The 14,241-nt window shown below is 51.1% G+C and overlaps 1 protein-coding gene across 1 annotated transcript; it reads right to left on the bottom strand.

Moving 5' to 3' along the window:
* Positions 1 to 1,173: 1,173 nt before the first annotated feature.
* BPIFB6 (BPI fold containing family B member 6) lies at positions 1,174 to 13,718 on the bottom strand. Its single transcript, XM_077874081.1, has 15 exons — positions 13,619 to 13,718; positions 12,232 to 12,316; positions 11,033 to 11,137; positions 10,376 to 10,525; positions 10,164 to 10,227; positions 9,651 to 9,711; positions 8,783 to 8,874; positions 7,801 to 7,977; positions 6,668 to 6,721; positions 5,975 to 6,148; positions 5,122 to 5,189; positions 3,639 to 3,684; positions 2,707 to 2,770; positions 2,025 to 2,101; positions 1,174 to 1,389 (listed from the first exon to the last, which is right to left on the bottom strand). Exons 1-15 carry the CDS (start codon positions 13,716 to 13,718, stop codon positions 1,357 to 1,359), a joined length of 1,350 nt encoding a protein of 449 aa, XP_077730207.1. The 3' UTR covers positions 1,174 to 1,356.
* Positions 13,719 to 14,241: the final 523 nt, after the last annotated feature.

Below are 14,241 nucleotides of genomic sequence, written 5' to 3'. Positions count from 1 at the left end.
AAGGAGTCAATTTAGGGAACAAATAGCGGTGCCAATCTTAGAAGCAGTGATTGCTTCTAAGGGAAGATATGACAAATACTGGGAGCTGGTCCTCACACAAGAATGTCTGTGAGACGCGGAAATGCCCCTGGCACAGGCTCCATATACAGAAACACACAGACACACACACACGGGTGAACACCAGAGATCTTTTCACACACGAACCTCTATGACTGGACCCTCCCGTCTGCATACATGCCCCGGCCTGCCCTGATCCATTGGCTGCTTATACAATGTTTATACATTGACAGGTGCTCACAGACACCTGAGCTTGCACTTGATCATGCACAATTAGCACCTTCTCCCCAACTTCGACCACACACACTTGTTCACATTTCTCTCAGCCTCAAAAACTCATCAAGACTAACATTTATTGAGCACTTACTGTGTGCCAGGCACTGCGCTAATGAGCACTTTTTATCATTTGATTTATTAAAACCCTAAGACAACGCCACAGAAGTTGGTACTGTCATCATTCTCATTTTACAGGTGAGAAAACAGAGAAGCGAAGGGACTTGCCCAGGGCACATAGTAGTGAGGAGGTAAAGCCAGGATTTGAACCCAGGCGGACTGGCCCAAGAACCCAAATTCCAATGCCAGCCCTGTCCCCTAACTTGCCAGGTAGCCTTGGGCCAGATGTTCTACTTCTCTGAGCCTCAGTCTCCTCATCCATGAAATGGGTACAGTCCTCACATTTCCTCAAGTGTTGTGAGGACTGGATTGGCTGACTCAGGAGAGTTCCAGGAAACACACTGGGCTTCTGCGGGCTCCCTGTGTACAGGCCATCCTAAACACAAGATGTGGGGCAAGCAGCTGAGATGGGCTGAGAGGAGCTCCGCCGCTTGCTAGCTGTGTGACCTGGTGAAGGGAGTTAGCCCTGCGCCTCTACTTCCTCATCTGTAAAGTGGGAACGGCCATGGTTGCGTGAGTGATTCAGTGGACGAAATGAGATAGTACAAGTAAAGCCCAGAGCATGGCATTCAGCAAGCACTTCATATATGCCCATGCCTGCCCCCCAGGTTGTGACCAGCATCCTTCAGACCCCAAGCTGGTCTGATACCCCAAAATTTACTGAAGGGCAAGTTTGAGGCAGATGTCAATTTACTACAAATAAAGAGATCGAACCATCAGATGTTCATGAAGATCTTTCTCCTGTTTATTGCCAAGGCCCAGCCCAGGCCTTTCCTGCTCACTCCTTATCAAAGGAGGAGGCCACTGGCCGTAGGGGGCCGGGCCCACGGGCTCCAGATGGGGCTCCTCCAGAGGGCGCAGCTGGGTGGTGGTGTGTGGGCAGCTGGCAGACAAATCCTGCCCTGGTCAGTTCAGCTTCAACTTCAGGACCAGAGCATTCTGGAAGGAAACAAAGGGCCAGGTGGGGTGAGGGACTATGGGCAGGGGCTACCCTCCACACAGGAAGTGATGGCTCAGGTCAGTGGCCGGGAAATGGAAGCCAGGGTGGTGTGTAGGAGCAGAGGATAAACTAGACCTGCGTGTGGCCCTTCATGTCTCTAACGTCAGTTTTCTCGACGGTCAGGTAGGGACAGCATCCCTACCTCCCAGAGTGGAGAGATCAAACGAGAAAAATGTACATTTAACACCCCCAGCACAATACGTGGCATGCGACGAAAAGCTAATATTCATTACACACTTACTGTATGACTTTAGGTAAATTATCTCAATAGCTCTCTGAGGTGGATACACAGATATTAACATCCTTATTTTAAGCAACAGATAAAAGTCATGTTATTTGCCTGGGGTGCCAGAAAAGGAAAGTAGCCGAATTCAGGTTTCCACCCAGGGAGCCCCTGGCCAAAGGAGGCCCAGGTTCTGAGGGGCAGGGTCTTGCTCAAGGGAGTGGCAGGATTGAACTGATGGCCCCTGCCCTTCTCAAGGCTCCTCCCTCTAGGCTGTGAGAGGCAGGCTCTGGCTCATCACTCATTGGCCAAAGATACTGACTGACTCCTTTCCTTGGCTCCTTTCCTCACCTCCACTAGGTCCAGCTCTGCCAGGTTGTAATCCATGTCCAGAAAGTCCGGAAGTGGGAACCCGACTTGGAGCACATCTGAGAAGCACAGAGTCATTTTAGGTGGCTGCTCTGCAGTTGACTGATTACTCCTTTAAGCCACTCCTTGGCCGCCCAGAACAGAGCAGCGGGGAAAGAGCACAGGGACTCATTCATGACATCTGCCAGCTGCCCAGGCATAGAGAACAGGAGCCTGATCTCCACATATTCACATTCCAGGTCTGGACCAAGATCTGACTCATGGTATGGGGTCAAGAGCCCAGGATTCTGGACGCGTGGGTGGCTCAGTGGTTGAGCAGCTGCCTTCGGCTCAGGTCGTGATCCTGGGGTCCTGGGATCGAGTCCCACATTGAGCTCCCCTCGAGGAGCCTGCTTCTCCCTCTGCCTGTGTCTCTCTGTGTTTGTCTCTCATGAATAAATAAATAAAAGGAAAAAAAAAGCCAAGGGTCCCAAACTGTGGGAGGGGCCTTTGGCCCCAAGCAGGTGACATTGAGACATCAAAGACCCAGCAATGACCACCCACTCCCTCTTCGCCTCCTGTATCTGGGATCAATGAAGGTGCTTTGAGACCACCCAGGTGGCATCCCCTCCCGTTTGCAGCGCTTCTTGCCACCAACAAAATCAAAGCCTACTTGAGCCCTCACCGTTGACGACTGGGACGTACGCTTCTCGGAGATAGTCAGTAATGAAGTCAGTCAGTTTCTTCTCCTGGGGGTAAGAGGGAAGGCGAGCATACCCACATCCCATTGTTCAATTCAATTCAACAGAGTTTTGCAGCCCTCACTTCAGCTGGGTCTGGAGACCACAGGAATGAATATAGAGACATCAGATTGTCCACCTAGCATCAAAACTGCACTGGACCCTGTCTGACTGTAGGCTGAGGACCTACATCTCCACTTAGTCCCTATTGAGTGACATATGGGCCTTGGGTCATGGTGCAGGCACGGAGGAATTTGGGACACAGTGGGTGACCTATGGACCCCATTTTGCTCCTACAGAAAACTCAGCAGTTACAATCAGTCATTCATTCACTACTTCTCTGTACCTCAGTTTTCCCATCTGTGAAAGTGGAATATAATAGTACCTATGCAGAAGGATTTAGCAAGTTTGGGTAAGCACAGCGGAAGTGCCCAGGAAGTGCTATTGTTGTTATTATTATTCTCGGTGCCTACTGGTCAGGCTCTGTCTTGGGTCCTGAGGCTACAGAGACTAATAAAAATGATAGCTGGGCCAACCAAGCCAGTCCAGGCTGCTACTATGCATGACAGTGTTATTAAAATCAATCCAGGAAAAATAATAAAATAAAATAAAATAAAATAAAATAAAATAAAATAAAATAAAATAAAATAAAATAAATCCAGGGAGATGTCCAGAGTCTATCCAGAGAAGAAGATGAACTTAGAGAGGCTAAATGACTTTCCCAGAGTGACACAGCAAATCAGCTGCCCCAAGTCCTACAGTGAGCTGCTTTATTCACTTGACCTCCTTTTCAGGGCTCACCCCTGCAGTGGCAAGTAAGAATAGGCACAGTCATGCCCTCAAACCAGACCAGAAAAGAAGCACTTGAGATACTTACATTGAAAGCACCAATCGATGAGGACTTCCGCGATAGGCTCAGTAATCTGCATGGGGTTGTGGGGGGACAAAGAGCGGGCAGGACAGTCAAAGCCACACTCATGGCCCTGGATAAAGGGGATCTCAAACACCTACAACCCCTCCCTGGTGCAGAAGTTCCAGTACGGCCTTCAGACCAGGTGCTCATAAACCCCTGCTTGGATGGTCCCTATGACAGACACTCATCACCTTTCATCACAGCCCATTTTGTTTCACGGCTCAAAACATTTCCTTTTCTCATTGTTCCTGACTCTCCCCTCTGAGACCGCCAGCCATATCTGTGCTGTTGGCCAAGGCCAGGTATGCAGAGGTTTGCTGCCCAACGAGTCAGCCTCATATCCTTGCAGGACACAGGATTAGGACTCTTCATGTAACTACCCTCCTCCCCTGCGCAGCCTCCAGTAAGCACTAATACATGATGGCATCACAACAGGCAATGTGATGGTCATCTGGCAACTTTATCGTCTCAAATTCTGTTCTCTATACCAGTAGCAGATCTTCCCATTTCCACTCTCATGCCAAGACATGCAGAGCCCCAGACCTGGCCAATCAGAGCATTCCATCTCTGGAGTCAGTGATTAGTTTAGGAATCATGTGATCCCTGCTAAACCAATGAGAAGAGCCTTCATAACAGTGAGAACTATTGGACAAGAGGCCTCTCTTGGTGCTGGGGTCCCTTTGCCACCACCTGGCAAGAGAATTTAGCCAACAAACTGGACAGCAAAGACCAAAGGAGGAGGGATATCCTGAGGACTTTGTGCACCTAAGATCCAGCCATGTCTGAAATTAAGATATACCCCTAGAGTTTTCAGTTATGTGAGCCCAAAGATTCCCTTTTGGGGAATTCCAAGTTAAGTTGGAATTGTTCCTTGTGCTAAAAGAATCCTAGACTGAGACAAGTCAGCTCAAAGATTAAGACAAATATAAAAAGTAATGAGTAACTGGATGTGAAAGCATGATGTTGAAGTAGGATAATGAATATAATGTATGGAGCCAGTGCCTCACATATAGACAGCTCTATAAATGCTAGCTGTTATTAGTAGAAGGACAGGTTTCCAGAAGGAGGTGGCATTTGAGGGGGGTGCTTAGTGGCAGGTGGCATTTGGATGACACAGGCAAAAGTCTATCAGTGGAAGAGGAGATAGGGACCCATGATCAGACTCACTGTGCAAGAGCCTAGTGGAACAGGGGGAGCAGAGGTGGGAGAGTTTGATAAGGGCCTTGAGTGCCAAGCTAAGATTTGAGAAAAGATCGTGCAGATGAGGGGGAGCTTAGGGGATTCTAGAAAAGGCATATGGCCAGAGCAGCCTGGCAGTGTGGACCATGCTGGATGAACCCGAATGGTTCTGGAACCGGTGCCAGGAAGAACCTAGAGCAGAAAACCAAGTGCTGTTGGTGATGCCCATGCAGGAACAGGCGCACCAGGATGGGCAGCAGACTCCTACCTGTCCAGAGAGGTGACCATCTGCAGCCGGTTCTCATGAACTGAGTACTGGATTTTCAGGTTGAAGTGCTGGCAGGAGGTGGATGGGGCAAGAGCAGAAAGAAGGCAGTGGGATAAGGGCTGGTAAAACCAGGGGCTCTATCACCTTCACAGCACCACCCCATGGCAAACCAGTGGTCCTCCTCTCTGCCCAGCCCACCTTCAAGAACGGAGTCCAGTAGTCTCCTCGTGCCCCCAGCCCAGGCTCCCCATCTTCTCTGTACCTGCCCCAGGACAGGAATCTCAAAAATATCTGGCACATTACTGGTCCTTGTGCACGCCATGTTACTGCTCCAGCCTTTGTACATCCTGTGATCTCTACCTGGAGTGTCTTCCATTAGCAGCCTCCCCAGCATCAACCCTTTCCCTGGCCAGCTCCTGTTCAACCTTCAAAACATAGCTCAGGCAACTCCTGCTCTGGGAAGTCCTCTGTGATTTCCTCATCTAGATTTGGGATCTTTCTAGGTTCCCATATTGCCCTGGGTGAACTCTTCTCAGTCTTTGTAGATGCTAATGAATGTTGGAGGGAGGAAAGGGGAAAGAGAAGGGAGGAAGAAGAAGAAAGGGAGGGAGGGAGGAGAGAGAAAGAAAGGATTCAACTATTGACTCTCAGTTTGTTGATCTTTCTAGCCATTCAAAGGTTAGGTGGCAGAGCCAAGGATCAGACATCAGGTGACACCTCCCAGGATCAGGATCACATAATTGGGATTAATTAAGGATCTTTTAATCCATTACTTGGCTATCAACTAAAATCCTACATTCCAGCTTTGAATATCCAGAAGGTAGGGCCTAAATGGGAAACAGATTCTACTCACAGTTTCCAGGAGAAAGAGGGATACAGAGGCCTTGTCCCGCCGCCGAGCAGCAAACATCTCCAGGGTGCCATGGAGGTGCAGATGGCTGTTTCCTGTCTTCATGGTGACCTTGGGGGGCTTGTTTATCCTGATCTGAGTCATCAACGGCTTTGGCTTGGGATAGGCTTTAGCTACCTACAGAAACCAGGACACTCTCCTCAAGGCCCACCCTCAGACGAGGGGTGTCTGTTGAAACCAGGAGTCCATAATGAAATAGGTGATTGCTACCTTGGACACAGGAAACATGACCTGCAAGGGCTGGGATGTGTCTATCAGGAAATAAAAGAGGCAAAACAAGCAGTCTGGCTCTTATCAGACATCATGACAGACAGACATCTTATCAGTCCATCATGAAATAGGTGATTGCTACCTTGGACACAGGAAACATGACCTGCAAGGGCTGGGATGTGTCTATCAGGAAATAAAAGAGGCAAAACAAGCAGTCTGGCTCTTATCAGACACAGAAAGTACAACTCACAAAAGCTGAACTGTTTCTATGCTGGACCCAAAGAGTACTTTATGGAGAAGTCAGGATGATTTCACACCAGACAAGGGAAACGTGGCCTTGAAAAGCTGCCTTTCAAATCCCTTGTCCCTTCAACAGGAGAATGGGGCAGGGGAGGTGTGGTGATCATAGGGAGTCAGGGCACTCACTTTAGGGATGAAGGCAGCCAGTGTCTTTGTGGTTTGTGGGGGCAGCTGACCAATCTGTAAAATAAAAGCAAGATTAGGATTTCTGAAGACTTCCCCCACCCATTCTAACAGACACCTCCTCTGACTCTATGAGGTAAGCACTCTGAGGTTCCCTCCATCATCATATTATCACTCTGTGATTAAGTAGATAAGGAACTCCTGGGTAGACCAGACTGTGGCTTACATATCCCAATGTCCATGGCTCTTAGGACAAAGTCAGATGCTGAGGAAATGTTGGATGAAAAAGTGGCATACAGATGGGAGAATGGATGAATGTGATGTATGAGAGGAGTGTGGGCAGATGGATTTGGGAGTGGATAGATGAATGGAGAAATGGATCAACAAATGAGTGCTGAGTGGATGTATGAATGGTTGGATGAGCACTTATGTGGGAGAACAAGTAATAGATGGGCAGGTGGACAGATGGGTGGAGGTATCAAAGGAATGATGGATGGGAAGATGAGTGGGATGGGAAGATGTGGAATGGTCTGATAAATGGATGGGAAAGTGTATAAAGAATGGATTGATAGGTGGAAGGATGGATCAGAAAGTACATGGATGGATGGTGGGTGCATGAATGGGAGGATGAATGGATGGATCAGTGATGATGGATGGAAGGATGGATGAATGGATAGAGGAGTAGGAGGAAGGATAATGGAGAGTTGGCTGGGTAGATGAGTAGGTAGTTAAGAACAGATGTACAGACTTACTTATTCAGTAGAATCAGATCCTGTTCTAGATGTGGATGATATTAAGGGTGGATGGATGCTAGCTGAAGGATAGAGTCTAGGGCATGAATACATGATAGCGAGATGAATGGATGAGTGACTGATGACTGGATAAAAAGAAGATGGATTGATGGCCAGTGCATGAGAGTTGTAGGCTGATGGATAAATATCTGCTTGCATGGACAGTTGGATGGATGAATGAGTAGATGGTGGTTACATGGACAGAGAGATGGTGGGTGTTGGGGCAACCTGATGATATAAACCCAAATAAGTCCTGGATCTCCGAGTCTTGGCGCTGCCCAGAACCCCAGGATAATTCTCAGAACAGATCCACCAGGCAGGGACTTTAATTACAGGGCAGCTCACCTTCGTATCCTGGACATAAACATCCAAAGACTTCTGCAGAAGGGCCAGCTCTGCGGTGAGGAAGGTGGCCGAAAGCAGCAGCTGTGAGGAACCTTCAGCATAGTCCTCGGGGAACTCAAAGACCTCCCCATCATCAGCAAGCTGGATGGTGTTACCCTCTTGCTGCTGCACCACAGGCTGTGGGAGGGAGCAGGGAAAGAGATGCTCAGCCTTGGCCATGAAGGACTGTGGCTGGGGGCAAGACTCTGTCCTCCAAATTAAGCGGCACTCAAACCAGCCCCCAGGTCAGCAAGTCACTAGATGGTAGAGCCAAGAGCAGGCTATCCTCTCAGTGTACAGAGGGGTAACTGAAGGCCATGAGGATAAGAGAATCAGTTACTATGCCATGGGTGGTTGCTCATGGGATTGTTTAAGTAACCCCAGTTAATCTGACTGTTGAGTTAGAGTGCTCATTACAAAGAGGTGTTTTCTGATTATTCTCAGAAGGAGGTAAATGGCAAACAACGTGGGGGAAGACCAACCACACTGGAGGAAGACTTCACAGGGAGTTGGTATTGTGGGAATTTTCTGCCCATTCCTGGAAGAGGCATCTCATCTAGTGACCTGGAGTTCTGGAGACCTGGGTGAGAAAGGCTGAAGACCCAACTCTGCAACCAACTCACAGTGAGACCCTAGCCAAGTCCTGCCTCCCCTGAGCCCCAGTGTTCCCATCTGTACAACTGGTGACCACTCATTGGGAGAAGCACACCTTAGAGAAGGTGTGAGTGTGGGGTCAGAGGTCCTGGAAGTCAGCTCAGAACTCAGGATTCATGTTGAGAGCAGACAGAGGGAGAAGGCTTTGGTGTCAGAGAACACTCTCATGGTGGGCCCGGTCTGCCAGGGCCTGAAGGACCTCCCCCCCTCCACACCACAGTCCAGCCACTTCCTTGGCAGAAGCAGGCTGGTGAGACCCCAGTTCCCCAGTGGCCCCCCTGGCACTTACGCTGAAGTCCACTTGGATGTAGCTGGCCGTGGTGGTCGGTATGGACATCAGGACATATTTGACACTGCCCATCTGACCCACGGGCATGGGGGCTGTTCAAGAGGAGGTTCTACTCAAAGAGGTGGCCACTTGGGGACAGGTCCTAGACACTGCCACCAACCATCTGACACATGAGCTGGCTGGGGTTCCAGGAACCCTGGCCCTCTGTGTGACCCAAGGCAAGCTGCTCAGCATCTCTGGGCCTCAACAATTTCATCTGTGGAATGGAGGCAATAGTGCCTGGCCTGCGAATCCCACTCCCCCGAACTGCTCTGCAGGCACAGAGCTTGAGAGTTTCCTAAGGGGCGTTGCGGCTCAGTCCCCCCAATAGACTGGTGTGATCAGGATTCTCAGCTCTGTTTGACAGATGCACAGACTGAGGCTCAGAGGAGTAAAATGTCCCAGGCCACACTGCTGAGCTCATGAGCCAGTTTTCTTCTTTCCCAGCCATTGCGCTTTCCTGTCACCCCACTAGGGAACACTCTAAACCTCGAGATAACAGAGGCGGTAGATCCCTTTGGCAAAGAAAAGAGTCAGGTGTCATCACTATAGGATTACTATTCAGGGTGGAAGGTCTGCGGGTGAGCCCATCATGGCTGCTGTCCTTGGAGTCTGGGTGATCATGGATAGAAGATTGGGTAGAGGACTAAGACAAGAACCCCAGGCTTCCCATCTGGAAAGTCAGGGGATAGACAGACACTGTGACCTTAGACCTCCTCAGTCCCAAGGCTGGGCCTGGAGCAGGTGCTTGAATGGGGAGCGGGGGCTTCAAAACTCAGCCATCCTGATGTTCTCCATGTGGGAGCGAGGCACGGCTAGCGCTACTCACCATTCAGGTTGGCCCACTTCTTGTTCACATACACCAGGACCGCGTCAATGGCTGGACACATCTGGAAGCAGAGAAGGTGCTGGGCTGAGGGGGCCCCTGGTGGAGGGCCTCACTCCTCACAGCTGAATGATACTCCATGGGGAGACCCAAGAGCCCTGGAGGGACAAGGACTAGAGAGGAACCGAGCCCACGAGTCACACAGGGAGTCAGGGGCAGAGCCCAGAGCTCCTGACCACAGCCTGTAAAATCAGCGGGGACTCGTGTTCCCCAGCAAATGGTAATCAAGGCAGGTGGACAAGCTGTGGTGTGCAGGCCACTATGTCCTCCTTCGGTGCTCATGGCAGACATCACTAGATGATCAAGGCACTTTCTCCTCCTGAGCCAGCCACAGCCTCAGAATCCTCCTCCGCTATGGCCAGTCAGTGAGGGTCACACCCACAAGAAGACACACTTGCCAGCCCCGGGGCTGAGCACCCCCATGGACGTGGGTAGAGGCTTGCTTTGGGCACTCACCATGCTGGGAAGAACCTTGTGTAGGGTGCTATCCAGGAACTTGTTGACTACCTTAGGCAGCATGCTGGACACAGAAGATGGGGACAGGGCACAGATGGCAGGCAGTTAGGCTCAGGACATATGGGGACGTGACTAAGGAAGTACAGTGGCTCAGGAAGTGGGCTGCTGGGCAGGGGTGGCTCCCACCCCACCCCCAACCCAGAGCCCCTCACTTGCTAGGCAGGTTGGTCTTCACGCTGACCAGGATGATCTCACAGCCCTCGCTCTTAAACATAGGGAGGCCCGTTTCCTCATCCTGCAGAAGCCGGTTGGTGGCTGTGATGTTCAGAACCACGATGATCTCCATGTTCCCACCCATGAAGCTGGAGGGGAGGGCAAGCAGGCATCATGGACACCTTTGCCACTGTGGCCACTATCCCTACCTCCTCTTTGCTCTGGGTCTCAGCAGCTCTGGGAAGGGGAAAGGGTGAGGCACCACCCCCACAGGCAGAGAAGAGGATGGGAGCTGCCCAAGGGCACCAAAGCAGTCTTTCTTGTTCCCTCTTGCTTTGGTGAACTCCTACACGTCCTTTAAAACCCTATTCAGCTCTCATTATCTCCCCAAAGCCTTTTCTTTCTTTCTTTTTTTTTTTTTTTTCCCAAAGCCTTTTCTGATTCCCCACACACTGCTAGTGCTTCCTCTGTCCTACGTGAATCACCAGTCTGTGATCATCTGTGCTCAGGTCTGGTTCCCACCAAATGGAGGAACCAAATATGGACCTTCTCAGAACACAGCACGCAGCTGGTTCACAGTAGGTACTCAATGAGTGTGCGCATTGTGTAAGACAAGGTCATCCTCCTCCCCTCCTCCCCTCCTCTGCCATACTCACCTCTTGCCAGTGATGGTCATGCCCGTGGACACACACTGGAAGATGCCCACCCCAGGGATGAAGTTCAATGTGATGACAGGCAGCTGCACATCCTTCACTTTCACACTGGGAAGGGATAGAGATCCACAGCAGTGAGAACCAGATTGTTGAGACCCAGGCCCTTAACCCATTTCTCCACCACCTTGTTGGGAACTCTTGGGCAAATTTCCCATCCCATGTCACAGGGATAAGCCTGCCTTGTCGGGCCACTGTGAAACACAAAGGCTGGACACGAACCAGCTTGTACACAGAATTACTTGTCAGAAATACATGTGTGAGTCGGGACACTTGGCTGTGTGACCTTGGGCTTCGCCCTTCCCCTCTATGGGCCTCAGTTTCCCCATTGCCAAATGGGGAGATTTGCTTAGATCAGGGTTTGTCAACAGTACCACTGTTGACATCTTGGACAGAATAATTCTTTGTCGTGGGGGCTATCCTGTGTCTTGCAGGATGCTTAGCAATATCCCTGGCCTCTACCCATGAGAGGCACAAGATTCACCTCCACCCACCCACTCCAGCAAGCTCTGATAACCGAAAATGTTTCCAGACATTGCTGAGTGTCCCTTGGAGGCAAAGTCACCCCTGGTTGAGAACCACCAGTTGAGATCCAGAATAACAAAAATATGGCACATCTAAATCCCACCCCATCCCCATTCCTGAGCTCTCAGCAGACATTATTAATAGGCCACAGTCTATATCTATGTCTGTTCAATGCAGAGTGCTCAGAGCCCACCCTCCCCTGCATGTCATTCCAGGCAGCCTCTACCAATCAATCCCACTGGGAACTTGCAATGGAACCAATTTGCCTCAGCATTAGGTGGTGGTTGATACCTTTCTGGCTCTGTCATTTGAGAACTTTTCATTCAGTTTCACATGCATTCAGTGAGCCCCTGCTGCACTCAGGGAGTTGGAGTTTGACTTCTCAACCTCACTTCCTCTTCCCAATGACCCTGCTCATAAGAGGCAGGAATTGTCTCCAGTGGATGACTGAGGTCCAGGCAGGAGCAGTGACCTACCCGAGGTCACACAGCAAGCCAATAGCAAAGCAAGGAAGAGACCCCAGGCCCTGCCCCCAACCCTGCCCCAGCTCTCCCTCCTGCCATCTTAGGTCCTGGGTACAGCATTCACCCTGCCACCCCCGAAGCCCCTCTCCTGCTCACTTGGTGATGCCCTTGATGGGTTTCATCCCTGCATCAGCTGCCATCTTTTCCAGGATGTGGCTCTCATCCATGGCGCTCTGCACCTCTGGAAGGGGGGCAGTGCCCAGAGAGATACTTAGCTGGGCTCCCCATGGCTTTCCTGTCCTGGGCCAACCTTTCTGGCATCCCAGGCACAGGCCTCTCACATGTGGCAGTACTCTGTGCCCATAGTCATTGCGCACCGCCCCCCGCCCCAGGCTGGGTGAGCCGGAGACCCAGAGAGGAGACATGCCCAGCTCCTGCCTTCCTCCAGCCTCATGAGGGAGACAGTCACCAGCAATAACAGTAACAAGTGACAAGAACCATAATACAGAGACAGCTGGAGGAGCCACAGGAGAGCTTCGGGCCAGGAAGAGAAGAGCTAGGGAAGGCTTCCAGGAGGAGGTGCCATTCCAGTTGGTCCTTGAAGGAGGGATAGGAATTTTCACCAGGAAGCAAAGACATAAAGAAGGCTACTCCAGGCAGAGGGCACAAAAAATGCAAAAGTGGAGAAGTGGGAAGAAGGTGGCATGGTGAGTCAAGAGTGAGAAATTCAGCATGGCTGGAGGGCAGGAGGGACAAGACAGAGACTGGAGCAGTCTGCAGGGGGTGTTTCCTGGGGGACTGAAACCCAAGCTGTAGTGTCGACTTTATCCTGTGGCCAAGCCACTCTCAGGGCTGCACAACTAGGGAACTCATCTGAGAGCTTATTGAAGATGCAGATTCTGCTGGTTGCCGGGGCCTGGAGGCCCCAACCCCGAGTGGCACCATGCCAGAGACACCTGCACAACCATATAGGCTGATTCCCAGAGAGGCCAAATACCAGGCTGGAGTCAGCCCTTGGCACTTGCTTGTGACCTCGTGTCCCTTGCAGTCATCGAGCTAGGTGGTGGCAAAGAACTTTTACTCAAGTCCCTCCAGGAGATTTTAATCTCGCATTTCATTTGATCTGCCCAGGCAAGGACGAATCACCCTATTTGACATTTCTTTACATTTTACATTTACAGAAGAGCCAACAGTAACACAGAGCAGTAACATCTTGCCTGAGGTCACACAGCACATTGTTAGCAGAGCTGGGATTTGGCTCTTGTCTGTCTCCCCCACAGCCCATTTATGGCCACCAGGCCCACTGTCAGGGCCAGGAGAGGCTCCAGGGAAGCAGGATTTCCAGCTCTGTTTCCAGCTTGTAGAGGGACCTTGGACAAGTCACCCCAATTTCTCTGGGCCTCGGGTTCCTCCTCTGTAAAATTGGAGGAATAGTATCATTTCTGCTAACTTTGAGGATCATGGGATGCTCAAGGCCATGCGAACAGGAGTGGGCACCACATGCTACCTGCCCCCAACCCCACACCCAGGCCCACCAACTCACCGTGGTTCATGACGTCCATGCCCAGCCTCAGCAATGCCCCGGGATCAGCTCGGGTGTGGGTCAGCAGGCCACAGAGTGCCAGAAACAGGATCCACAGCATGGCTCCACCTGTACTGTGGGGCCAGAATTGGGTGCAGTGCCTCCTAGACCCTGGTTGCCCTGGGGACCTCCCATGCTCCAGAGGAGAACAGGCCTCCTGTTCTCTTGGGGATCCAGGAGCCTCTGACCCCCAGCCAGTTCAGCAAACCTCACTACTGACTTCCAGAGGGGTCAAAGAATGTCCAGATTAACCACAGGGCCTCCAGGGCACCCCAGGAAGGTCGCTTCCAGGTCTAAGCCTCAGTTTCCCCATCTGTAAACATCATGCATTCTGACCAGCCTCCATTATGGGGTTGGTGGGACGTTCAGCTGCAGTTTTTCATAAGTTCAAGTGCAGCTCCGTGCCAGACAATGCTGGGGCTGCGCAGGGGACTGGGAACTCCCATGACAGTATGGGAATGGGGGAGACCTCTGCTTCCCCCACGCTGACACTACAGCCAAGGGCATCTACCCCTTTGTTCGCTCAGTCTCACTTCCAGAAATGTCAGCTAACAGCTCCTGAAGGTCCCTTGAGATTGCCACAC

The sequence above is a fragment of the Canis aureus genome, chromosome 26 (assembly GCF_053574225.1).
Source record: "Canis aureus isolate CA01 chromosome 26, VMU_Caureus_v.1.0, whole genome shotgun sequence".
Classification (NCBI taxonomy): domain Eukaryota; kingdom Metazoa; phylum Chordata; class Mammalia; order Carnivora; family Canidae; genus Canis; species Canis aureus.
This window is presented reverse-complemented; position numbering and strand designations above follow the sequence as displayed.